Source organism: Magallana gigas, chromosome 8 (assembly GCF_963853765.1).
Source record: "Magallana gigas chromosome 8, xbMagGiga1.1, whole genome shotgun sequence".
NCBI lineage: Eukaryota > Metazoa > Mollusca > Bivalvia > Ostreida > Ostreidae > Magallana > Magallana gigas.
The window spans coordinates 47,704,252-47,731,156 of NC_088860.1; the positions used below are offsets into that span (position 1 = coordinate 47,704,252).

General features: G+C 35.1%; 4 protein-coding genes across 13 annotated transcripts; all 4 read right to left on the reverse strand.

The window, feature by feature from the left end:
* Positions 1–217: 217 nt before the first annotated feature.
* Positions 218–3,730, reverse strand: LOC117680447 (monocarboxylate transporter 6). 3 transcript variants are annotated; one of them, XM_034473698.2, is made up of 6 exons: positions 3,451–3,727; positions 2,934–3,077; positions 2,560–2,811; positions 1,543–1,920; positions 1,321–1,446; positions 218–832 (listed from the first exon to the last, which is right to left on the reverse strand). In XM_034473698.2, the coding sequence occupies exons 1-6, from the start codon at positions 3,644–3,646 to the stop codon at positions 609–611; spliced, it is 1,320 nt and encodes a 439-aa protein (XP_034329589.2). In that variant the 5' UTR covers positions 3,647–3,727; the 3' UTR covers positions 218–608. The 3 variants fall into 3 exon arrangements, with proteins under 3 accessions (XP_034329589.2, XP_065924320.1, XP_034329590.2); XM_066068248.1 differs by lacking the exon at positions 1,543–1,920 and having other exon boundaries at positions 3,451–3,730; XM_034473699.2 differs by lacking the exon at positions 2,934–3,077.
* A 347-nt stretch (positions 3,731–4,077) lies between these two features.
* LOC117690206 (uncharacterized) lies at positions 4,078–11,173 on the reverse strand. 2 transcript variants are annotated; one of them, XM_034473700.2, is made up of 4 exons: positions 10,984–11,171; positions 8,616–8,670; positions 5,252–5,323; positions 4,078–4,460 (listed from the first exon to the last, which is right to left on the reverse strand). In XM_034473700.2, exons 3-4 carry the CDS (start codon positions 5,319–5,321, stop codon positions 4,231–4,233), a joined length of 300 nt encoding a protein of 99 aa, XP_034329591.1. In that variant the 5' UTR covers positions 5,322–5,323; positions 8,616–8,670; positions 10,984–11,171; the 3' UTR covers positions 4,078–4,230. The 2 variants fall into 2 exon arrangements, with proteins under 2 accessions (XP_034329591.1, XP_034329593.1); XM_034473702.2 differs by lacking the exon at positions 8,616–8,670 and having other exon boundaries at positions 10,984–11,173.
* Positions 11,174–12,140: 967 nt separating this feature from the next.
* Positions 12,141–16,169, reverse strand: LOC105339373 (monocarboxylate transporter 13-like). Of its 7 annotated transcripts, none has more exons than XM_066068250.1 (7): positions 15,559–16,167; positions 15,189–15,332; positions 14,029–14,283; positions 13,551–13,928; positions 13,358–13,395; positions 12,915–13,040; positions 12,141–12,517 (listed from the first exon to the last, which is right to left on the reverse strand). In XM_066068250.1, the coding sequence occupies exons 1-6, from the start codon at positions 16,034–16,036 to the stop codon at positions 12,918–12,920; spliced, it is 1,416 nt and encodes a 471-aa protein (XP_065924322.1). In that variant the 5' UTR covers positions 16,037–16,167; the 3' UTR covers positions 12,141–12,517; positions 12,915–12,917. The 7 variants fall into 7 exon arrangements, 4 of the variants coding, with proteins under 4 accessions (XP_065924322.1, XP_011443197.3, XP_065924321.1 ...); XM_066068249.1 differs by having other exon boundaries at positions 12,306–12,517; positions 12,967–13,040; positions 15,559–16,169; XR_004602312.2 differs by having other exon boundaries at positions 12,413–12,517; positions 12,967–13,040; positions 13,358–13,405.
* Positions 16,170–21,836: 5,667 nt separating this feature from the next.
* LOC105339374 (monocarboxylate transporter 13) lies at positions 21,837–25,916 on the reverse strand. Its single transcript, XM_011444900.4, has 6 exons — positions 25,625–25,916; positions 25,136–25,279; positions 24,697–24,945; positions 24,009–24,386; positions 22,710–22,835; positions 21,837–22,300 (listed from the first exon to the last, which is right to left on the reverse strand). Exons 1-6 carry the CDS (start codon positions 25,899–25,901, stop codon positions 22,095–22,097), a joined length of 1,380 nt encoding a protein of 459 aa, XP_011443202.3. The 5' UTR covers positions 25,902–25,916; the 3' UTR covers positions 21,837–22,094.
* Positions 25,917–26,905: the final 989 nt, after the last annotated feature.

Sequence of the window (26,905 nt, forward strand, 5' to 3'; positions counted from 1 at the left end):
TTAGTTACTTTATGGGGAAAAAAATGGAAAAAATGTAAAATAGAGCAACGTGGCCAATTTTTATAGAGTACTAAATTACGAAATTCTACCATGACGCCAAAGATCTAGAAATGACGTTGCTAGCGTGCGGCGGTCATCCTTGATTACCATGTCTTTTGTCCTGTGGAGGCCTGGATTTAGTCAATGTAAGACACATACAGAATCTGTAGAATTTGCATTGAAATCTTTATCGGTATTTTATTATTTATCATAACTATTATTATTGTTATCATCTTTTTAATTCACATTAATACAAAAACATATGAACCACTATTGTGTTCACTTCTTTTGTAATATCAATCATAAACACAATGTGGATACACACGATACACTTAGGAGTAACAGTTATAATTCTTTCATGCCTATCCATTATACATGTATATATTTCATCTTGATATTTAACTACTTTTAACAAGTAGGATACATGCACATACAAAATACTTCTAAATCACAGTCTGATAATTAAAGTTTGATGGTCAACCTAAATTCTGCTCCGATTGAAACTCGAATCTTCGTCGACGCCTTTCGGGGACCCCCACACTGACATGACCGGTATACTTTCACTATTTTCAGTACTTCTGGTAACTAATTGTAAATATCCCACCGTCAGTATTAACCGGTAACACCGGGGGGATTGAGACTGGAGCAAAATGTCGTTTGGGCATCTTCAGAATTCTCGCCAGATTCCTGCCGTTACAAGAGACTGTCATAATCAATACCATTCCCATAACTGTACATCCGGCGGAAGTGTAGAACACGGGGTCAATGGCCGACATCGCCAGGGATAGGTGGCCTGTATAATAGATCAACCCCGCCCGTAAACAACGTATCTTATAATTTAATTATGCAATGTGCAGTCACGAATTGAGGAAATTCTCAAACTGTTTGGAATTTAGATACCTGTATTTGTTACCTTGGCTGACACCATTGAAAGCGACGTTAATGTTGTTGTTGTTTTTTTAATTCAAATATACGCGTGTCGATCTCGCGAACTTCAAATTTTATCTTAATTTTAAAGCGAGACGCAGTTTCTTCCCGCGACGTAAAAGGATGAAATCGCGTGTTCAATCGCAAAAAATATACAAGGTTATGTGAAATTTAAGGGTTATACAATGTATATATAGTAAAAACAAACCGAAATACGTACCCTTTTACAGCTGATCTCCTTCAACATATACAAAACTAAGGTATAAAGCCCTTCCAAGTTTTAAGAATGATTGAAAAGAAATAACAAAAAATATCAACAATTGATTATATAACATGTATTGAAAAATAACGCACGCATGAGTGGTCCCCCCAGCAGGTACCCGGTCCCTATGACGAGGTAGTTAGTCCCCAGGGTGCTGGACAACTTGTCTACTCCAAACAGGTCTATTAATACAGGGGGTGTGATGCTGACGAATATTCCTAAAACCAAAAATATACCGACACTCCTTGATGATCGCATTTTAAAAAGAAGCAAAAAAAAAGCAATTCAAAATATAAAGCATTAACGTTTCTTACCAGCGGAAAACCCAAACAACACAGCCCCGACTGACAGAAACAAAATGTCAGAAAAAAGTGGAAAAAAGAGAAAGGACACCGCGTTCATAGCAAAAGATACAGACAGAAAAAGACGTCGTCTTTGACCGGAAGTGCTGGCGAGTCCCGCCATGATGAATCGGGAGGCAAGGTTAGAGATTCCGCTCACAGATATCAAAAGTGATGTCACTTCCTTAGAGAGTCCCGTCTTTGCGTTTTTGACCGGAAGGAACAGGAAAGGGATCCCATAGGCCACATAGAGCAACAGATAGGCCGCACACACCCCTGTATACCGCGCCGATCTCAGAAGTTCAGGGTCAAATACGGTCCGGTAAACTTGCCTCAATATGGCCATTGCATCTGAAACGATTTCGATTAACTTGATGTCAATGATGACCGATGATTTGATAAGCAGGGAACTTCAAAACATGTCAAACAGAGTTTGGATATGGTATAACCTACAGTGGCCACATTAGTTTTCTTAATCAATTTTCGTGAATTGAGTACTAGTATACTAGTATATAAATAGTGCCTGTTTAGGAGGGTAAAAGTTGAAATCGACACCCCGAGAAAACTATTGTCAACCGACGCAAAGCGGAGGTTGACAATGGTTTTTAAGGGGTGTCAATTACAACTCTTACCCTCCTAAACAGGCACTATTTATTTTATTATACTGAATGTCTTAATTTTCAAAGAAAACTTAACTACTTTTACATATGAATGACGTGAATTCTTTGGCGAACCGTACGCGCATAGTTTACGCGCATGTAACAATTCATTGTGTTACCCGTTGCTAAGTTTGTTGCTAACGCTGAGGGTAATAGAACGGATTATCAACTTCGTCTAAACCAATTAGATTTCAGTATTTAAAATGAAAGTATAATAATGTTTTTTATCGATTTTTTGTGTACCACGATACTACTTTAGCATGTACATTGTATCTAAATGTGTAAGATGTGATTTTCTGAGCACTGTTGTACAGTTATAAGGGGTACTCACTTGGTTTGCTGTTAGCCAGACTGACGTCGTAAAGGATTGAGAACATGATCCCGTGACTGTTTAGGGCAGATAGGATCAGGAAGGTTCCGTGGATTCCGTATGTTTGGTTCAGGGTTGTAAAAATATGCGGAAACACAACAATACCCATACCACCACCTATGACGCTAATAATAAGCGCCAGGGGGCGCTTCTTGTCAAAGTATTCGCTGAGGAGAATGTTTGATGAAACAACCATTAGACTGAAACCTATGCCTGTTTTTTGAAAAAATAAGTCAAGAAAAATATTTAAGTTTTAGCATGCATTATTATATCGAATTTTGTAAATTTTGAAGAACTAAGCAAGATAGTGGACCCCGTTTTACCCAAACGTCTACCTGGGAGAGCTCCTGTACAGAATACGATTACCGGAAGTGATTGTGAAGTCGAGGCTACAAAGAAACCGAGGAAACAGAGGAAAGATCCGCAACAGGAGAGCAGACGACAGGAGAAAAATTTAGTTAACGCCGCTACAACTGGAGCTGGTAAGACAAAACACAGCGAAGGTTCTATTAATCTGCATAATACACGTATTTTGGATGAACTGAACTTTATTTATTTTACAACGATTGATAAACAAGTTCTACAACTTATATTAATATCTCTCGTTGGCACGGATATTTTGGATAAGGGTCTTTTATGTTGATTTCTACTGTTCTAACAATCGGTGAATTAAAAATACTGGCAGATATGTTAGCAAACGTCTTTAGTAATACAAATTCAATTAACCCCTTTTATCTGCTACATTTCAACTCATAAATAAACCTAGATAATATAATAATAATAATAATAGTGTATTACTAACCAAAACATTATATGGTAAAGCAGCTATTATTAATATGGGACCGATTTTACCTAGACCCCAGCCAAGTCCATTATACAGAGCGTTGATGGCCGACAGGGAAGATCCGGAATCTTTGAACAAGCTACTTAGTTCTACCTCCACCAAACCGAGGCAGCTAGCGTTCCCAATAAACAAAAAGAAGGCCGCAGAGCACGTGGCCACCACCAGCCAACCGTGGGTCGTATCTTTGGACACTTTGGGTGGCATCCGAGACGTAGTTTACCTGTGGTATTTAGGCCCTGAACAACGTTATATACCTGTCGCAGCACTTGTGTATACTTTTATACTGAACGAAGATAGACTGTATGGTACCCACTTAGGGTCTAGTGTGGTTGTTTAATTTATTTTTAAAGTACCTGCTATATATATGTGAACAGAACAGAATAGAATAGAATAGGATATGATAGAATAGAATATCTATTGTGTAAAATAGAATAGAATGTATTTCCAAATTAGGGTCTCAGGTGGCTTGACATAAAACAATTACGATTACTTACATGTACTTGTAACTTTTGAGCTAAGTTAGAACTTACTTCGAAATATTGATAAACACATATACTAAATTTTACTGTTATTAACAAGAGATTTATTGTATCATCACTTGTAAAAATAAACACTGAAAACTAATAAACACGATAAAAATGTAAAGTAATTTATTGGAAGACGTGTAAAATGTGTACAATCCAAATATGTCATTGAGACTCAATACATTAAAAACACAAAGCATCGGTATAAGGGTGAGAGTAAAAATGTTTTGGATTGGCCAGCCTCGCCAAAGTCACGACACGTGATCAACTCTTGAGAACGACGCAGTCGCCGTTAAGGTCGATGCCCAGAATGTTCTTGTTGTCAGGGTCAAGCTTGAGCTCGGCCCTTCCCACGCCCTTCAGGGGGTTTTTGTTGGCCAGGGTGGCGGTGAGGGTCACATTTTTGGCCTCGCCGTCGTCGTCCGTAATCATGAAGCCCAGGGTACTGGGGTCCAGCTGCTTGGGGTTCCGGTTGATTGAGTACTCGGCATAACCTAGTGAAAAGTTATTTTGATGTTTCAAAACAGTATTAGTGAATATAGTATTTTGAAATGAAAATTATTCGAGGTTGCTCAATTTTCGTAGATTTTGTGTTAACATCTTATCCTAAAATTAATATCCCCAACCAATTATAAATAAAAGCTGTGTCCATTGCATACATAAGCAAATTCATTTAATTTAATCTCAACGAGCTTTTAAATAAAATTATAACAGACGTTCATAAATTAAATGATATATTTACATCTTTTAGTGTCTTTGTCTGTGATAACTCTAAGAATCGATTTTTTTTTATTAAACAGTCCAATAAATTCAAATGTCGCATCTTTGGGGCGCGAGCAGTGTTTGCATAATTAAAAGAAACGAAAACCACATTAATATGTCAATGTTCTAATATTTAATCGCACGATTGCCAAAATGATACAAATATAAGTAATAGGGAATCATAATTCTTTAAATATTATGAGGTAATAATTTCGTTCGGCTCGAATGTGGTGATATAGAAATTTACTTACGGTGCATTAAAAGTTGCAAATGACGGATCATGTTTTAAGCTTAACTATTATAATGATAAAATTTGAAATTCTGTGATTTTAACCTTTTCATGTAACCCTAAGTCAATACTTGCCAATGTCAGTTTCTGTATCTTATCACTCGAATAATATTCTATTCTGAACATTTGATTTCTAAAGAATTATAATGTACAGGAAGAACAGTAAATCGGATATCACATTGCCTGTCGGTCTTCTACAACAAATCAACTTCCGGTAATTGACCTTTGACCTACCGTCCCCTCTGTCGGCGACCGAGACCTCCGCCCACTTGTCTTTGTCAAGGTTGTCAATCAGAGAATCCATTACTAGGCAACAAAAATAAAAAAGAACAACATTGAATGAGATTAGTACAAGACTCTTGAAGAGGGCTCAATGGACGTGGCCATTTTTAGACTGTATCGATCTTCTTTAGAAGAAGAGCTCTATATAGAAATAACTAAAAATACCCACATTTAAAAGGTAAAATATGTGTTTTTCTCTATTTAATAATACTTTGTGGCTTAACAACTCAAATCGTAAGTTTTGGGAAGATCTGATGGTTTATTGGTTGATATCCAGCCTCTTTAATACAAAGACTGAAAAGAAAAACGGTCAATTTTTCAAAGAATGCATTTAAAAACCATGTGTTTTTCAAAGCAAAACAGATATTTCATGAAAAACCCTATATCTGCTATCTTTAGTATATGAAGGTAATGTGTTATATTTTTATCAGAAGGTAATGTATTCAAATTAACTTTAACAAAGAATTGTGCTATTATTGTTTGAATCTAAGAAACTGTACAACATAATTAATCTGAAGGATTATTCGTACTACCTAATGAGTAAAAAGCAATAAAAGTGAAATTGCTATTTATAATTGAATAACTAAAACGACATTTGAATTTAACCAATTCTTTTTTTTATTTCTTTTTAATCGTATATTCAATTTGATTTTTTACATTCAAAAATATTTTACCATAAAAATGGTTGACATTATCTTGCGTTTAATGAGAAGAGTGGAATTATTGCTAAAACTATCTCTGTTTTTCCCCCACAAAATATTTTTTTTAATCATATCATTATTCTGTGACTCACAAAGAAATGGAATAGGAAAAGATTCATACTAAATTATTCTAAATTAGAAAAAATAAAAATTATCACAAAATTCACTAATCTTAACATATTTTTGCAATTTCAAGGTAAACTGGCTCAAAAAGTTTTCCCCCAAAAATTGTCTTGATTTACATCTATCTCAATAAAAAGAAATAAAAAACGATTCGAACACACGTGCGTGTCTTATGAGCTGAGATAGCTTTTCCCGCCATACGGATCAATGATGCGCGTGACTCAATGATCAGCTATGTACACCGTACAGATTGGAAATGTCAAAGTCATGAAAGTGTCTGCATGCTATGTTAATATGTCTCACAACAACTTATGATATGTATCAAGCTGCCCCCTTAGAACACCCAGCAGTGATGATGCAATCAGAGCTGTACACAGCTGTTTACTCAAATTAACCCCCTCCCCCATCCCCTCAAACGAACTGTTACACATAGATTCCTGTATTGTTTATTTATATGAGTGGTCCGAGTAGTCTGCTGTATTTCATAATATTGACAACCCCCTCTCCTCTTTCCTCCCAAACATAATTACAAAAAACATACTCTCATGGTTAAATAGAAATGTTTGTGTGATACAAGCATTGCGACATAAAGATAGAATTCTTGCGAACGAATAGCGGTGAAAAAAAAAGAAATAAGATAAATCAGTTCGTAAACTTTAGGTCGACTTCAAAATTTATTCATAACTATTTTCCTATCTACTAATAAAGACGAATTGAATAAGATTTTAAGTTCTGTTATGTTTTGTAAATTTTCATTTTCGACTGTCACTAAATGTACTCTGAAAAATTTTACACGGTCATGGAGCATATTTATTATTATGATATACTTGATATTCTAAAACCATGCGTTGGGTACAGGTAGGTCACCAAACTATAGGCCGATGATCCCCAGTCTGGCGAAATCTTATGGTCATAAACGACAACCGTAATTTGGGAGATATTGATGTAATTAGAAAGGTTGATTTTCAGCTAAAAAATACCACACCGTTCTCTTTCTACATGTACCCTTCCCCAAGAGAAACAATCTTTAATCAAATTATGAAACAAAGTCTACCCTATCACCTCCACCCCGGGGAATAACGGATGGGGGGGGGTTCATTTTACAACAGTATTGTGATGATAGAGAGACCGATGTGGCCTTCGAACAATATGGATCTTTCTACCATTAGAACATCCTGGCATATGTTAACATCTTTTGTTGATTGTTACAATTAGACTAAGGAATGGAGCGCACTTAATTAGCTAATCAAGGGGGTGATGCTAGTTGCTACTCCAGCGTTGTGAATGGTACTCCCAACGATGTAACCTCACGTGTAAATAATGTAACTACACGAAGGAGCGCGTGCGGAGTTACAGCATTACGAGGATCAGATAGACTAGTTGATTGCAATGGATACGCTCCATTCAGCAGGGGGCAATCATGTCAGGGATAATTGTTGTCAGATTGGAAATGTGGAAAATGAAGGTCACCGGTATACAGACAGACGGTGGAGACTAATGTGTGTGTGTGTGTGGGGGGGGGGGGTGCAACAAACCCATCAGTGACAGATGTCAATCAAACAGAGAACATTGCTATCTACTAAAACAGTTTAATTTATGGTGAACCAAACTATGTATTAACTCTTGCAATCCCTTCCACCCCCCCCCCCCCCAAAAAAAAATGATTAAGAATTGATTGATTTATGCTGTTCATTTATTAAAGTTTTGAATTTTCAAATATTCCTCAATATATAAGCACTTCATAGGCACACAAGGACATGTTTATATCGTATTAACGCAAAACGAGACATCGACCTCGGGCCTCGCTCAAAGAACGACCAATTTTCACCTCTGAAGTCAAGCAACTGTCGGATGTACCTTTATCGCCTTTGTTCTAGTGTTGGCTCCAGATTCGTTTTCTAGCTTAGACGTTCTTAATATTATTTATACAGAGATCTGGAGATAATGATATAATTATTTCTATAAACACTATATTTGGTGGACGTAAACTGATTTAAGAATTTTCATGTTTGCAAAATCTTTAGATATTTATTATTCCTATAATCAAGAGGTATTTTAGTGTTTTGTAGGGGGAAAAAAGAAAAAAAATCTTCAATTCAAATAAAATTTTATTAAAAAGTAATACACTTATTAATATAATAATAAATGACTACAAAACCAATGATTCACAAGCGACTTTGTTATATACAGTCAAAAGTAAACTATGCACAAATTGCAATTTACGAGGTTTGAAAATTTTCAGTTATCTCACGAAAAGATGACACAATTTATTTGATATGTAAAAGCAAAAATTTTATATGCAATTAGAAATTAAGCGAGTTATAATTTATGTTTTTTCACTTTATTTTCTAATACATATCTTTTAACATAAATAGATACTCCCTAGCCACTAGGCACACCAACTTGTCCCATAAAAAATAATTCCTAAAACTGCTCACACAAAAATAGAAAAATCATAAATATATTAAATATTGTTAAAGTTTCTAACTTACTGTGCGCTATTCGGTCCTTATCTCCGGACTGATACCAGTTTGTTCGTCAGCTAGTCTGTAACAAATAATTTCTGTCTCTGAATATATAGCCTCCCTAGGATGAAGCCAAAACTAACACAAACAATGCTACGGAATAGAACATGAACACTTGTAGAAACTATACGTGTCGGACACAAACAGGCCCTGGACGTGCGAAGACTCTGACAGTAACATCGTGCGCGTGCAGTTTGAGAGGAACGGGGGTGAGGTGTCTTCAAAGATAGGTATCTAAAAGGCACCTTTTTGTACCCATCGGGTATATAAAGACAAAACTTCAACTTAAAATAAATGGCCGTTTTCTTTAGAGAGAATAATTTCATAAAAATTTAATGCTAAGACATAAACGAATGCTTTTTCAATTTGTTCAACATTTGTTACCCACCTCAAGTTTGTCTGAAGACAATACGATGTATAGTAAGCATATTCACAAAACGTTAAACAGAATGGTGTATACTAACAATAAATGATGCAAGCATATAAATTGATGTTTTCTTTTTCAATTTTTGAGTCTCTTTAAAATTTTTCCATGAACTTGCATTAGTGTGCTCATTTGAGAATACTGGGCCGAATAACTGCTCTTTGAAATTTGTTTGACTTTGGTAAAGTGGCTTATTTTTTAAGCTAGTGCTTGAAAACTGATATAACTGAAGTATAAACATATTAGAAAAAAATGTTGCCTTTATTGCATCTGTTGTTTAAAATCAAGCATACATAACTTTCAAATAAGTCAAATTCTTACTTTGAGTACAGCCATACATATTTCTAGGTTAATTACTGGTAGATTCTCAATACTGCAACACTGAACCAATGAAGAGGACACACCTGTTTATCTATAACTACCTTTTACCAAGAATTAGATGACATTGCCACATGCACGTCAAGCAATTCATGAACAAGTGCATAGTTTCAAACACCATTTTCCTAACAAGGAATTTGTAAGCATGTTTGGTGAAAAACCAGTAATGATAGGCCAGCTTTAACTGCCTTTTAGCTTCTGAGACAAGATGTTCATGTGCTTCATATGATTTAAGCGCTTAGATCTCGGTCATGATGATTGAGCAAAAAAAAAAATCCCACGCTGACAGTTAGTAAATGTCTTGTTGCTCTCTATGAATTTCTCGACTTGTTTGATATACTCTTATAAACAAATATACACTGACATGAGTGTTTCTCTATTTTCTTTTCTTCTTCATCATCAAAATAAATACACTGTTAGTTCACAGCTGAAGACTCTAAATCACTCCCTTCCTTTCCTCCTCCCATTCTCTATTCTGATGTCGGATTCGATAACAGATTCAAAGATGACATTTTTAAGTTACAGCTTTTGAGTCCTTTTTGATTTCGTCGTGATTAGATTTAAAAAAAAAGCAAAACAGATAAATATTTTGTCTAACACATAAGTCTACTTGAAATGCTTTGAAAATCAAACGTTTCTCTAACCCTGTTACGTAACACTCCGGATATTTACGGATATCAATCCGTCTAATATTCGAGTTTTGCCTCCGCCGAATCAGATGAAGATTGTTCGAGGCTGCTTTTCTGTTGATACCCAGAGTCAGGGCGGACCAATGTGTATCAGACAGCCATTAGATTCCCATTCTTCATTTACTCAGATGTAGAATCAATTATGTAACAGGTTTTGTTAGTAATTGCACGGATTGCTGATATCGGGATAAAATGATCGCCTCCCAGGATGTGGTAGATTTCATTCAAAGGAATCAGAGATTATACTTGCTTAAAATGAAGATTCAACAGGAAATGGGAATGAATTACAGAAATTTTATTAAATTCATAGACAAGGTATTAATCTAACACCCCCCTCTCCCTTCATGAGCAGAAAAATACGCACAATATACATTTACTTTAAATCAAGAAACAAAAACTTACAAACCGCCTAACCACTCTCTTTCGGAATAGAGAAGACATGTAATTTTAATTGCAATCTTTTTGCACCCTCAAATACAATTAAAAAACCCATTTTAAAAAAAAAAAAAATCACATATTAGCCGCTCTTTAAAAAAAAATTATAATAAATAAAAAAAAACGAGAACAATTTGCCCTAAAACTCTTAACTGGACCTTAAAATTTTATTTTACCTTATCAATCCCATACGCCTGTGCTCACAAACCAACAAAATAATATAACTAATAAAAAACCTGTTTATATGTTTGTCTTTCTAAATAAATCCGGCATGTATCCCACTTTGTACAAAAAAACCTTGAACTAGTATTAAGAAGAATGGCAATATTACAGGATAAACGAAACAACTGAATTAGAAAAAAATAGATCACAAAATACTATCAAATAGTTAAAGATAGACCAATCTTACCCGTAGAGGCGGCCTAGGGTGACTGACGATCTATATTCCTACTCCCGAGATTTTTGTATAAGAAAAATATGCGTGTGGGGTTATCCCTCTGAAAAGCTAAATTACAGATCTATTAAAGAAACAGCGTCATATCAAAAGATTCAAACTCTCCGAGAGAGCAGCAATTTGTCTGCGTATCACAAAACACGATAAAAGCCGGATTCCGAGTCAGAAAGTAAACATGCATGACAACAATTTTGATTGGTTTGTAGATCAAGGTCCTGGCATTAACCAGAATCCTCTGTTTTGAAGGCGTGCAACAATATTCCTTTCATTATATGAAAAAAAAAATGTTTCTTGGCAACTGAGAGCTAAATCTCGCCTTTTTTTTACAACCTTTCTGGTACAATCTCATTAATCAACTCGTAACACACATACAAAACCTTATTTATCAATCACATGGTTATTTTATTTCCTTTCGAGAATATTTAACTAATACGGAGAGGTCATCAAATACCTTAAAGGATGAAATGTGCTTGAAACTCTGAGCAGTGATGAAATATTTTTTATTGTTGGAAATATTGTGGCAAATAAAGAACCTTAGTTTGAAATTACCGAGAGCGTTAACTCCTGGTCAGATTAAATCGGAAACTTATGCGACCTTTATTAAGATAACGATAGTTTATAGTTGATGAGCTTGTTATAATGAAGGAACAGTCGATACTTAATTCAAAGTAGGTGTCAGCTGCGACAAGGAATTGAACACACAACCTTTCTATTTAATACAAGGACGAGTTTATTTTTTATCATTACATCACTTGTTTACACACAACAGATCCATTCGACGGTATATTTTTGTTTGTAAGCTTTGTTGGTTGGTAATTCTGATGACTAATAAAAGAACCTGCTGAATGTAAGCGTCTGGATCGTCATTTGACTGGAAACGAACGGAACGAGAGGAATTCACACAGACACATTAGTGATGGAGTTATGATTAGAAATAAATACTCTCAGACAAACGTGGGTATCAGATAATAGGTTTCAAGGGCTGGAATGATAGAAAAATGCCATTTGTCTGGCGAATACGACACACAGTATTAATAATATTTTCCTCTTTTTTATCAATAAGATCGAGAAAGAAAGACCCTTGTTATGTTTTGTAATAAAACAAATCTCTGTTTATTATAAGGTAAGTTGTTTTATTGACATACATAAATAAAACTCACGATTATACAAATCAGTTCGAATTCATGAAATTTTAGAACCATTTTCATCTTACATGTTTCACAATTTCAAATCAAAATGTTACGTTTAATATTCACATTTGATTACATAAGCCGATTTTCTCTCTAGCGTTATGCAGCAGGTGCCCCAATCGATGACGTGTTACTCAAGGCGTAAACGTCATCACTGGAGGGCTTCTTCATCACCGGTTTTTGTATACTAAGCGAATGTCGGACTTTGGTGAATAATAGGACCCCGGCCCCAAGGAACATTGCCACTCCTGCCGTGTAGAAGGGAAAGTCGGCGTTTTGGACCAGATCTGACACGACGCCTAAACAATGGAAATGACGAAACAGTGAGACAGGCACGAGAGAGAGAGAGAGAGAGAGAGAGAGAGAGAGAGAGAGAGAGAGAGAGAGAGAGAGAGAGAGAGAGAGATATCAACAACCCACGTGTACACTGTCTCCCTTAAACTTACATAATTTTAATTTACTTCGACTACTCTATTAATCAAAATCAACGTATTCGTACAAATAAAGGTAATAACCTGCGTTCTGGGAATTAAGTTATAAAAGACTTTCCATTCACAACAGATATTGATTAGAAATACCGATTATTTTCTTTTCTGTTTGAAGGCTTTAATATGACCACGATTATGAAGCCTCATTAAAAACCAAAGATAGTTAATATAATTTTTTAGAATTTCAAGATTTATAGTACATGCATACTTGTTAAAGGGCCAGCCGCCAAAGAGCCAATCCCGAAACTGAAGTTACTGACCCCAAAACTGGGAACGAACATCTCGATCCGGAACAAGTCAATGAGCATGACCGGAAGCAGACTGTACAGGCAGCCTACAAAATAAGATGAACACTTATTGCCACTTTTAACTATTTTGTTAATGATTATATTTTATAGAAATAAAGTAAAATTTTAATTTTTCATGATTAATGTAAAGTAAATGTTATTTCCAAAATGCAGCATATCGTTCATAAAAAAGTAATGATAAAATACCCTTAACTTATTTTCTAAAATTTGGTTTATATGATATGTATAGTTACATAAAAATATATATTACGAATATGAAGTGTAGATTTTTTAAGAATTAAAAAAATAGATAAATATATGCTCAGAAAGATTTTTTCCCACTGCATTCTATACAACAACATACATTACAAGCAACAAGTACATCTCGGGGACCAGTGATGTCTATAACGCCCTGAAACAAACCTAATGATTAGATTCATAGCGAGGCATCAGATACAACGATCATTTGTTTTGAAGAAATGGAATATCAGAACGTTTTACCAAGCGAGATAATTCATTATGTTGCGTCACGTATTTGATATATTTATTTTTCATACCTGTTGAGATGCCAAACAAACAACTACCAATGATAAAAACAAGGTAGGAATTAGCAAAGGCATAGAACGCCATTGATGCTGAACAAACTATAGATGCCGTGATGAAAGACACGAATCGTCTGCGCCGAGAATTCCCGGTCAGAATCCCGATCCCGACTCTTCCGACTAGACTTGTAAAACCAATGGCCGAAATCAACATGGCGGACAGTTCTAATGAGAAGCCCATGCGTATGGCCTTCAAATGGAGAAACAGGAAAGGGACTGTGTCGGAGAGGCCAAACATCAGGTGTGTTAGAGTTAAAGATATTGAATGGGGAGACCGAAAAAATGCCTTGTCCCAAACCGCTTTCTTTATTTCCATCATTATCGTTTGGTCTTCTGAAAAAGATTTTATAGACACTTCGTATGATACTTCATGAACGAAGACATTCATTGTAGTTGGAGCGATTTGTATGATACATGCATATGATAACAATACCATTTCTGACTGGTGGCTTTTGAATTTGCCGGTACACAGCCCCGCACACGATACCATTGAGGTAGAGGGAGGAACAGAGAAGCAAGGTTCCCCGAGTTCCATAAACTTCCAGAAGGGCAGCGAAAAGGACCGGAAACACGATGAAACCTAGGCCACCTCCGGCCATGCTGAGAGCCATAGCGAGGCCGCGCCGCTTTTCAAAACAGCTAGTGACCGCAAATGTGGAGGAAATCACCATCATTCCTAAACCCAGTCCTGTAAAAACAAGGCAGAGCAAGCCAGCCACTTAAAGTAGTTTGATAATTGCACTACGTCACAATATGGATTTAACAATTATATTGGTTTGACTTTTGAATAGTGTTTTAGATGTCCGACAATGTTACACAAACCAATGTAAAAATGACCAGTTGTCATGGGAACGTATGCACAAAATAAGAGATGAAAAAGGATTGATGTTGATAAGTAAAATAGAAAATCGACATTACAACACGTGTAACTGTTGTAAATTGATACATATTTCTTATACACAGTTTACCACGCAATCATTACATACATTTAGTTATGCTTTTATTGTCTTTCTTTTAAAAAAGTTTCCTCCAAGTTCAGTTAAATTTTAAACACATGTTAGGTATTGTTGACAGTGTAAGACATGCTCCTTAATAAATACATATAAGGTGTACTGATGAATTGTAACTACATGTACACGAATTGAGTATTTTCTTTAAATGGGCATTTTGGTTAAAATAAAAGTTTAAAATCGAAGATTTCTAAACTTATCTATAACAAATCAGATTGTTATAGATATTAAGTTTAGAAATCTTCGATTTTAAACTTTTATCGTAACATTTTCCCCCTTTTTCATTTTTATTCGTTATTATTTGAAGTATATTTTGAAATTCTCTCCATTTGTGTACATTTTGTTTGCTGTAAATTTGAACGCCCATTAGACCCCTTCTCCCCTTAAAAAAGATTAAATACACTATTTATTTATTTATTTACATACCTACTTACAGCAACACGTGCTATAAGTATCAGTGTAGTTTGTAGAAGTACATTGCTACCACAATATTGAACAAACTACTTTGTCGATTATTGTAACTGTCAGTTCTATTTCGAACAGCCACGTAAATTATTGTACATAATGTGTAGATTATCGTTACCTGGACAGAGTCCTAAGCAGACGAGATAGACAGGAAGTGATCTGGTGAAAGCCACCGCCATAAATCCAGCAAAGGTCATGACCCCGCCAGCAGACGACAGGACGCCGCACGTCGTGAATTTCGTCATAGCGGAGATTAGTGGCGCTAAAATATGAAATAAACTTTTAAAAAATTATTTGCCATTTAACCCATTTTAAGAACGAGGTCTTTCGGCAAAGACGAGTATAATTGATGATTGAGGCTGCGTTTGCTGTGAGTGTAAGAATATTGATGACGTTTCCAAAGCAATATAAAATACTCTTGAAAGGAGTATTTACAATGTAAGCTACGAAACCTGAATAAAATTGGAAAACCCAAATAGTTTACATGCCTAGAAGCAGAGGGACTGCGTTAACCAATGCCCCTGTCCACTCTAGCCCTGCCGATCCGTCTTCCAGTGTTTTCTCCAGCTCCGCTTGAATGATACCCATACAGCTTCTGGTTCCAGCGAAAAGGAAGTAGGACAGGAAGCTAGCAATAACCACCATCCAACAAAAGCCGCCATCTTTGGTTCTGTTTTGTGGCCCTCCACCATATTTACCCCTTGTTACAGTCTCCTTGATCAAGACCGGATCCGGATCTTGGTTAATCACTTTCAGACTTTCATGGTCCTCCTCGGAATCTTTCGCGACTCCTGACTTCGCAAATCCGGTCTCTTCATTGCTGATACAAAAAACAGTCGAAATAACTTCCGGTCCTTCCATTTCCGGTTGTTTGTTTTCTCCATGTCGATTAAGATTTTTCTGGAGAGATTCATTAATGATTTCTTTTTTGGTCTCGTCTTTCAGGACTTCGGACTCTTTACCCATCACCTGCCTGTGTGGTCACAATAAGTGCTGGATTACATGACGGGGCACCAGATTCTTCAGTCATTATATATCCAAGGATCGTCTTAAGTTCGAGGACAAGCATTTTGTTCGTATCTATTTGGCATGCCGCTGAAGGGATATATTAGGTTCATGAGCATGAACGGCGCAATGGATAAACTACGCCTCAGAATAATAAACAATTCGTTCAGTTTCTTTTAAAAATTATACATTTATGCAACATGGGTCAGGTCAGGAGCTAAGTTGAGTAAAAAAAACCCATAAAAATCCAATAGGATTTTTTTTTAAACTCATCAACATGACATTCTTCGGATACACCTGTTGTAAACAAATTGCAACATGCCATCTGAATAAAAAAGAGGATGAATAATGCTATTCAGGTCTTTGCTTTTGTAAAAACCATTTTTATCAGTATCTCCTAAAAATATAGACGAGAGTACGTTTACATCTTTCAAAACCAAATAGATTCATATTTTCAAGACAAATGAAACATATAATAGCATGCTTTAATGAACAAAGCAACTAGTTTGACATTTGTCTCTTTTTTTTTAAATAATTACTATTTTGCGATATAATCAATTAAAAAAAATCCTCCATCTCATGAATTTTCTCTCAAATATAAGACTAAACTTATCTTTTCTGTTAACTTATATTAAGGTGGCTCTATACACCACTTTTTGATGACGCAGTACGCAAAAAAGTAAATCTGGAAGCATGCAATTCCGGTTCTGGCTGATTTAAACTGATGCGAATTGTATGGGGGCCGCTCTTTTGAAAAGTTTGTTAAATGAATAGATTTAATTTGATAATTGGAAAATTCATTACTTACAAGTAATTTGGTATGTGACACCTGCACGCTGTGTGGTATTATTTATCGAAATAAACAATAAAATCAAGTATAATTTTTTAAATAGTTCTTTCCCATCATCGATATGTTACACTGTAGCGCATTGGGTTTGCGGGTTCACTACAAACCTGTAGGCCACGAGTTCGATTCCCGTTGAGAACAATAAATTTTTTAACTTTTCAAAATTTTATAAAACGTTTTTTTTTTTGGTTGAATACTGTGAACAAAAATTCGAAACCGGTGAAAATATTTCAATCATAAATTGAATATTAATACTTTAATGCACACTAATATCGACACCTTAAGGGGATAGGAGGGTTGCTTTGAATTTCTCTCAGGTTGGGATACATAAATCCTAGTAGCCTAGTTAATTTCCCCCTTTATTTATTTGACTTAGTTTTGCATTAAAGCGAATTTATTCACTTATACAGGCCTATAATAAAATATGTATGTATTTATCATTCCAACATTATATTTAGGAAATTTTCTTCAACTCAGAAATGAAAAGTCCCCAAGGTGTTTGGGCCTTGGGACTTATGAACGATAACCCTTACCTGAGGAACTTTCATACCAAATAAAATTTAAAATATTTTTTGTGTTTATTTTGAATGATTTTCATTCATTTTTTTATGTCACAATTATATAAAAAACATTTTCTTATAACATCAAGCAACTTTTTCAGATGATTTGTCAACAGAGTAAGAAAATATGAAAAATTATGTTTTGGGGAAATACTAAAAAAATTGCAATAATAACATTTTTGGATGTTAAAAAGTGTTTTATTTTTTTCATGTGTCCGAAGGAACTATCCATCATATGACAAAAAAATTCTCTGAAATTGTTGATTGCTGTCTTTACAAAAACACGAATAAACATAAATTCTATAAAAATACCTAGAGTATCCCTATCATCATTTTAATATTTGATAAGTATATGTTTTGTGGTCTTCTATTGAAAATTGAAATAAACTGTGGGTGTTTTGAGCCACCTTAATACATTAGGTTGTACTCAAGAGTGATCTCCCATAATCTGATCAAATAAAAGATGTATCCCGTTTCCATCATGTTTATATGCAACTGTGAATTGAAAATGCAAAAAATTATTTTTTTTAGGTCATATTCCCTTCATGTGATGTACTCTATGTTTCTTTACAAAACAGTAATCAATTGTTGCAAAGGCGTCGAGAGCAAATAGATTGGGGTGGAGGCACACTCATTCGATTGGATTGTAAGGTAATTTGTCTGCACAGCCTTGGTGTGTTATAGGACCGACGATATCCAAAAATAAGCATTCAATACATTAATTTACATTCATATCATTTATTTGTATGAAGTATTAATTTTGTATATCGTCACTTAAAAGCCATTATACCTACTCTTAGTCTGGGATATGAAACATACATGGAACAGCCATATTTACATGTTCTTTAGTTCGCTTCCGCGACCAAAATCTGGTGCCAGAAACTTTGCAGAGTAGTTCATAATTGCATATCAAAACGGTTATGTTAGTCTGAACGTTTCAATTAATCTTATACTCAAAACGCGTGATGACGTTATATTTGTGCTCACGGCGCATGAATAGGCTAAGTGTATTTGTCCCCTTCTGTTTGCTTTGGATATCTGCGACTTTCAATTTCCCATGAATACACTGAATGTAAATATACCAGTATGCATTGACTTAGTCCAAGTATATACTTTTCTTAGCTGGTAAATTTTATTCCTACCCCCCCCCCCCCCACCATCTTTTTTTTTTAATAAAAAGAGTATTATTCCCCTGTTCTGAGAAACTAGTCTTTACAACTGTTCTGTATGTGTTGTAACATCTTTTGCCTCGGGTTAAGGCTCCTTCGTTATGTACTAGATAATAACCGACCGGATCTCTCCGGATTGAACCAAACTTCCAACACTTCGTCCTTGCGAAACTCGTTCAGACTTTACTACATGTTTTTGTGGCCGTGCATATATTGTGACTTGTTTACGGCATACCTTTCTCTATTTTAAGTTTTATACATGTTTTATCATATATCAGAGTAAATTATTTCTCTTAAAACGCAACTGTCTAGACATGACACATCATGTCCTTCAGACATGTCCCTCCCTAGTAGCTACATTGAAGCACTGTAAACAAGTGCTAGCAAATGTTTCTCTAAATCACAATTTTCAACATAAAATTGCTTTTTCCGACAACTATTTGAGTTTCTATCGAACATTCCTGAAACATCCCTAACTAGTAATACACTTTTTGAAATATTGACTGAGCCGTAAGTTCAAAATTCAGATCCTTATAGTACGATTGAACAAAAAGTCATTTCATTACAATCAACTGATCAGCGCATCAATCCCTATCAAAATGAAAGAAGAAACACTGTTTTTGTAAAAACAGTTTGGGTTAACATCTATTCTCCAACTTTTGAGGGAAAATCTAACCTTCAAAAACGAAGGTTGCTTCAACCTGGTAAAGGGAAAGTAGATTACTTTTATGAAATTTCAAAACAGGCAATAAATACGCGGTTGCATCATATGGTAGGTTTATTCCCTTATTAGAAAAATATAAACGGTATAGAATTGCACAGAAACCGACCTCAATGACTAATAGAACTGTGGCATTTTATTGTGAAAAGGCTTTAATTCCTGGCAATATTCTTTAGATATTAACAATGTAATAGAAGATGCTTTGATTTTGAATAAATCATTTTCAGCTTTTCATTATGTTTGTACCATGTTTAAAACGTTTGAAAGTCTATGGACATTGCAAGTCCAGCTTTTTTGACAAGAAATAAAATGTTACTATTCCTTTTATGCTAATTAAACCCCGCCCTCTTCCACCCACACAATTATAATCAGAAACACCTCCTCCAAAATATTTCTTTTAATTAAAGTTATCACCCTTCCATTTTATAGTATTTCAAACATATGTTCAGGCCCGACCCCTCACCACCCTTACATGTACATGGATGTATTTTAAAATCCTTGTTCCGGATTGATTTCTTAAGTTTTATCGGCGTTCTATTTGATCATTCTGAAGAACTGTATTTCTTGTCTGATTTGGTGTATGGGTATAAATGAATAAATTTTATATGAGTTTTGTCAAAATAAAAAGAGCATTGTAAAAGTTCCCGGATGTAGATATATTTCCAAAGAGATCGCTGTGGTATTTGTATGTCGTATACAAATATAAATATTGCAATCAGTGATAAATGAAAGCAAGACTATAGAAAATGGTAAAGATAGATAATATATCAATAAATTTGATGGAAAACAAATTTTTTAAGCACTTATTTGGTCCAATTTGTAATATCCTCTAGCATTGTATTATTACAAAAAAAGGTTTTCCAATAAATGTTTTCTTGGAAAGAATGTAGATCAGATTTCAAAAATGATCGTTTATTGTAAGTGAATGGAAAACCTATTCATCCAGCTTTTTTTCTTGGAATATCAGCGCTCTACGAATGCCCTTAAATAAGTGCAGTGAGGTCCGGCAGGGCCGCGGAAATCCCAAGTGTGTGTTGATTCTGTGGAAGACTCTAGCTTAGTATACACTATACACAGCTGATAAGTAACCAACCAAAACAAGCCAAAGCGAAACAACTTGAGATTGTGAAAAACAAGTTAAGTTCAGCAGATTGTCGAAATGTTCAATGGTTGGCCAGCATTCTGTAGCAGGAAATATTAGTTGTACAGAGTGATCATCCCCCCACCCGGAGCGTTTGTTTCCTTTTGATTTTAATAATCTGTCATACTTACATGTAATTTTAGATTAATTACATGTTCTGATGTTTATTCTTCGGAATGCATTTTTTTATTGTTATGTTTTCATGGTCGTATATCATAGGATTATTTTTTGGAAAATATATCATTTTTTGTTGTTTATGCCAATTTATATATTATTTATATGTTGTTTTTATGTTTTTTATAACATATAGTTTAACTTTTGTTTTTGATATGACTATTTTACGGATTATTTTTCAATCAGAATTACATACTAGTACTATCTTTGATTACATATTAGGGTGTGTAATTCATTTTTAGATTCGATTTGATTATCTGTTAATTGTTTGTCGGATTAATAACATCTAATTACAATACTTTATTATAATCAATTGTTGATAATTTCTGATCATGTAATGATTATCAGTCTATTATTTGGTTGACATATGCTTGTTTATTTAAAGGATCTTTATTGCTGGATGGTAACTACTTAATGTTCCTGATCTGATAATATGAAACTACTTTTAAAATCCTTTTAGATGATTTGAGCTCCTAAATAATAGAATTACGTCACTAGTTTTCGACTCCATTAACGGTAAAGAAATTCAATATCAAATTATTAATTCCCGATTTTTTTTCAATAATTGAGCAATTGGAAAACCTAATTTTAATAGAACAAATTTTATTTATATTCGGACTATAATTGATGCGTGATCATAGAGAAAAATGCAAGGGTGTTCGGTGCATGGTGAAACTACCCTCTCTTATTATGTATGTAACAGTGTATGTGCGATTTCTACACAGCCGCTGATGTGGATGTGACGGATTACAAAGAAACAACGATATAAATTGTTATTTGTTGCGGCCATGTCTCCAATATATATATATATATATATATATATATATATATATATATATATATATATATATTTGTTTTTTTCTTGAGCAATAATAATGGTTGAAGGTTTATGATTTAAAGACAGAAAAGAAGTTTCGCATAATTATACGTAAAATTTTCTATTGACGAGACAATTGATAAATGGTCTTATTTAATTCATCTTTCTTGTAAAAAAAAAGAATTGTTCTAAAAAGAAATACATATAGCTGATCGAAGTAAGGAGCGGATTGACAGTTTTGGACAAAGGTTGTGTCGTCACGTGGAGAGTCACCGTAGTACGATACAGACATTTTTCAAGCCAATTAAATAGCAATGTAAAACAAACAAAAATTCATTTTGTGTTATCGTCTTTTAATTACTCAAACTTGTCACTTGAATTCCTATTGGAAAACCTTCAAAGCATTAAGTTTACAATGTAGATTTAACATTTTATATCATGTCAATCACTCCTAATAAGTGAGTCTTACAATGCCACGAATCGTTTAAGGCAAACCCCAAAATATAACAATGCCATTGCATGAAATAACACACAACACAAATTGTGTATAACTTTCCAAATGCACACACAGTCTTCGATAGAACATGAACCTAAGCGGCCGTCGGTCCAGTTTCCGCCATGGTCACTACAAATACTTCCGGTTTGGGGACTTCTGGGAGTATGTGCGGTACTTTGGGTGTCTCTGGTTTCCTTTCCGGTAGATACAGGGAGAGGGTGAAGAGAACCAGGACCAGGGCGCACACCACGGTAGTGAAGACGAAGGCGGCGTTATCACCCACCCTCCGACAGACCGCCTCTGTCATAAAACAAACAGGTACAGATAAACACCACGAGTACGAAACAAATAAATGGGGAGAAAAACATAACAATAACATCAGCTCAAATCTGAACATTAGAGGGCTTTTTTGGTTGTTAAATGACAGTTGTTTGTTTGTAGGGTTTTTTGTGGGTTTTTTTTTTGCAGGCGAACGTTAATTGTTTTGATGAATTTTAAAGGGTATGTCAAGGCAGTTAGATTGATTTTATATTAACTGGTAATTTTAAAAATTATAAAATTTTGAAAAGTATAGTGCCTTGTTTTAATCAAAACGGTGAAATTCAATTTGCAAATATATTAGGATTTAAACCCAGTTACTACACTGCTTACATTTGTATCATTTGACAATATACTAGTACGATGTGTGGCTGATTATTTTGACCCTGACCTGCAATAGGGATTCCCACCAGCGACCCGATGCCCTGCTGTAGGTAGGCCACCGACAGGCCGTTAGGGAGGTTGTCGATCCCGATCAGCCCAATCAGGAAGCTTGGAATTTCCGTGTGTATGATTCCTGGTAAACAGGAAATTTGACAAACTAAGTGCACGGAAACAAGGGAAATTGAAAATGCGCATGCCGTATGTTGTGAGACCAATGACGTCATAGAAATTGTTCTGAAAATGACGAAATCATGTTTTTTAAAAAGCCCCACTCACAATGAGTGCTGTAAAATAAGGTTTACTTACGTAACAAAACCAAAAACTCAATCTGAACTTAATGATACGAATTTTCTTTCCTACTGACTTCCTATTCACTCAAAATTTACTCTCGGTAACAGTATGTTGAAAGCTGAAAGAAAAGAAACAGGGAAAAATATTTCTTTGTCAGTGGTCAGATATAGTCCACGTAAACTGACTGCTGTGCTGGAAATCAGAATTTGTTTTAAATTTTACTTTTTTCAATTTTTAATGTTGCAACATAATTGTGTAATGGATCAACTTACAATCCAAGGAAAATTCAAGCAATTTTACAATTGATAAGCGTGCATCAATACCATTAGAAATATTTTTTTTTTTAAAAAAGGCTTCTGAAATTGTCATGGTGAATTTCATTCACTCACCAGAGGTTGTGTTACACACGCTTTACTTACACCTCTGTCAACACCAGAAAATAGTCTGTCACGTGATCAAAACAAGCGTGGCGAGCACATGGCACTGTTGATTTGTTTCTCGTGTACCATCAGCTTGAATAGAGGATATTAATGGACAAAGACTTTGTTAGCAAGTTCAAATTAGCATAGGGGACGACATTGTTGCTAATTTGTGTAAAATCAACGATGAATCGAGAGCGTGCAGAAACTGAATTTTTAAAACTTTCAAAAATATGTCAAGCTGGATCATGTGATCAGAATTTTTACCTCCGCAAAATAGTTCCCCTTTAAAATCAAATTGAATAAAAGTATTACAGATTTGAATTGAATTACTTGCATTCATATTAATAGATACATGTAGAACAAGTAAATACATCGATTTTGAAAATATTTTGCCCATCACTTTTAATTGTACAAAAATTTTGTACATCGGTAGTTAACAGAGCAAAGCGAAGCTTGTGAAGCGCGACCTCTGGTGAGCTATAGAGTGGATGTTTGCACGACACAGATTTTTTTTTATTTGAAAAAGTCGAGAAAGATTAAGCATTAACTTTCTAAAGAACTTCGTCACATTTTTTGCTGTATGTGCACTTTACCTGCGCATGCTCCAAATATTGTCGAGCAGACCATGATTAGCGAGTAGGAGCTAGTGAAGGACACCGGAAGTAGGGACAAAGTCGATAACACCATGACGACCAGGAAAGCTTTCTTACGAATCAACGGAAACTTCCCCGACATCCATCCAAATAATATCCTACCAACCGAACTTCCGGCTCCGAGAACTGTTATAAATAATGCGGACGACTGCTCCGAGAACCCCGTCTCCTCGCCCTTGATTGGCAGGTACGTGAAGGGCACTGCGTAAGCGATGTTAAAGATAAGATGGCCTGTCACAAACATGACGAAGGTGTACGATTTGAACAAACTAAAGTCAAACAGGTCCCCTAGGGAGAGGCCTTTTTCCATGGATTTTTCTAGAACAGATTGATTTCAAATTATTAATAATACTGGAACCTGTGGAAAAAAAACAGGAAAAGAATTTAGATTTTTCCTCCGTCTAGGCAGTTTTCGTTTAATAAATCATAAAAATCAAATTCCAAATTTTTAAATACTGAAAAATAGTACTTTACACTATTTTTGCATAAAAGTAAAAGAAACTATAAAATAACGATAACAATAAATATAATCTTTGTTACCGTAAATTAAACTCTTGTATTTCCTTAAGTTAACTCTGTGATAGAAATATATCTAAGCATAAAACTGAGACATGTATACGTGTCTCACTCTGAGATTGAGTCCTTGTTGGTATAGTCAGTCCAGAGAAGACCACACTGTTCATACAGATGGCGGATACGATGAGGAAGCTACCCTGGAGTCCAAAGGTCACGTGTAGATAGACATAGAATGGTGGGAAACTGACCATGCCTACCCCCACCCCCGCCAGACACATGCCGTACGCCAGGGGCAGTATCTTCAGGAAGTATCCCCTCAATATCATGATGGAAGAGAAGGAGATTAGATTCATACCGATACCTGTTGTTAACAAATCAGACGCATATTTGAAATGAAACCATATGCTAGTACTAAATACTTAGTCTAAGTTGATCTATGAAGAAAACAAATTTAACTTGATTTTAATAATGTAAAGCCCCAAACGAAAACCAAAAATCATGTGGTATTAAGAATTTAGGCACGATATGTAAACTATACTTCTGTTGTTTACCAGGGAGTATTCCTAGACACAAGAAGAGCACCGGAACTGACGAAGTGAAGGCTGCGCAGAGGAATCCCAGGCTCATTAGTAAACTTCCGGTGATAGCAAGAATCCGGCATGGTATAAATTTCGTCAAGATTGATATAAATGGTGCTAAAATGTAAAAAGAAATATCCCAAAACAAAAGTTTTAAATCATGTAAATCAGGTACACATAAATGTACACATGGTACCAAAATGATGATGTAATCATTTTGGCACTTGTAAAGATTACTCAATACATGTAGGTAGATCATGAATGCAAAATGCACTCAAAATGGAGAACAAAAGTCACAATGAGTTAAATTTTCTTTAAGACTAGAGGATATGGGTATTGAACAAAATATTCCTACAGCTTTAAACTTTAACATCATTGGAGAGGAATTCGAATCCAAGAACTAAATGGAGAGAGAAAGGAAAGAAACATATAAGAAAGAATGAATAGTTGTCAATCACTCACAGGACATGGTACACAGTCCAATCATTAGAGAACCAATCCAACCAATCACAGACAGGCTATAGGAGGTCTCGCTGACCAGCTCCGTGTGGATGATTCCGACTGATCCTTGAATCCCCGCCATGATAATATACTGGAGAAATAGGACAGACACGACCACCCACCCATATCCCCCCTCCAAGGGGACACCACCGGAAGTCATCGCACCACGCTTGCTCAATCGAATAAATCCAGGTAACGGACCTATTTCTTTTATAGACGTCCTGTGCACCCAGGACATGCTTTGAATAAAGAAATTTAATTTTAGGTGGAGAAATGTAGAAAATGACTAAATTTTAACCTTAAGTTGTGCTTGTTTTTTTTCGTGATAATGATAATTGTTATGCGTCAGACATGAACTACACCCGGTTAAATAATGCCATTATCTTGGTACGACCTTGGGGCAAATCTAAATAAGATGTACACCATTACATCTTGCATTGTTAAGAATTAACAATATAAAACATAAATTGAAGTTAATTTGCTTAAATTCTACATTTCTAACCTCTTTTGCATATCGCTGAAATTTCACACAGTTTCTTAATTCATTAAAAAATACTTCTTTTAATACCCCCTCCCCCCTTTTAATGAACGGAAACTCCTCTGTACAGTAAAACCTTCAATACATGTGTGTTACATCGTTTTCTTGATACATGTATTGCTTGAATACTCGATATCATGTTTTACAATATCGAATATCACTAACCGTTCTTTTGACAAACTGACCATGATGACACTAACAGTAGTTATGCATAATAACGGCCATTTATCCCGTAAACAAATGTATACACATCATTACCGTGATATATTTTTCTATAAAATTTTGAAATTATTTTCTGCAATGCTTTGTTCTCGCTGATTATTCAGAATGATGTTTGATGTACTCAGTAGGATTTTTCGGGATAAGATCCTGGTTGCAATTGCTAAATTGCTACATGAATCTTTTGAATGGAATACACCCAAAACAAAACCAAAAATGGTGTATGGTTTCTTTTATAACGGTGGTATTATAACAGGCTTGGTATTGAAATTATAGTGAGATTAACAAGAGTCCATGGGCCACATTGCTCACCCGAGCAACAGCGTATTTTGACCCAAGTATATCGCAAACTAGCTTTACTTTGTATTACACAAGTATACATGCACCACTTATATATAGTAGCATATTTTAATGCACATTACTTTCCAGTAACATAACATATCAACCCTTTATAAGGAATAAGGAATCATTCTTTGAGTATTATG

Excerpts from the sequence above, each read along its gene's own strand:
- LOC117680447 (XM_034473698.2), bottom strand. The coding sequence starts at position 3,646 with ATGCCACCCAAAGTGTCCAAAGATACGACCCACGGTTGGCTGGTGGTG. Across the intron at positions 2,812-2,933 it reads CTGTACAGGAGCTCTCCCAG|GCATAGGTTTCAGTCTAATG; the intron begins GTAGACGTTTGG and ends TTCAAAAAACAG. Across the intron at positions 1,921-2,559 it reads TCTGGCTAACAGCAAACCAA|ATGCAATGGCCATATTGAGG; the intron begins GTGAGTACCCCT and ends AAATCGTTTCAG.
- LOC117690206 (XM_034473702.2), bottom strand. The coding sequence starts at position 5,321 with ATGGATTCTCTGATTGACAACCTTGACAAAGACAAGTGGGCGGAGGTC. Across the intron at positions 4,461-5,251 it reads GGTCGCCGACAGAGGGGACG|GTTATGCCGAGTACTCAATC; the intron begins GTAGGTCAAAGG and ends ACTTTTCACTAG.
- LOC105339373 (XM_011444895.4), bottom strand. The coding sequence starts at position 16,036 with ATGGGTAAAGAGTCCGAAGTCCTGAAAGACGAGACCAAAAAAGAAATC. Across the intron at positions 14,284-15,188 it reads CTGCTTAGGACTCTGTCCAG|GACTGGGTTTAGGAATGATG; the intron begins GTAACGATAATC and ends TTGTTTTTACAG. Across the intron at positions 13,041-13,550 it reads TTTGTTTGGCATCTCAACAG|GCTGCCTGTACAGTCTGCTT; the intron begins GTATGAAAAATA and ends CTTATTTTGTAG.
- LOC105339374 (XM_011444900.4), bottom strand. The coding sequence starts at position 25,901 with ATGTCCTGGGTGCACAGGACGTCTATAAAAGAAATAGGTCCGTTACCT. Across the intron at positions 25,280-25,624 it reads TGGACTGTGTACCATGTCCT|CACCATTTATATCAATCTTG; the intron begins GTGAGTGATTGA and ends TTTACATTTTAG. Across the intron at positions 22,836-24,008 it reads AATATTTGGAGCATGCGCAG|GAATCATACACACGGAAATT; the intron begins GTAAAGTGCACA and ends CCTGTTTACCAG.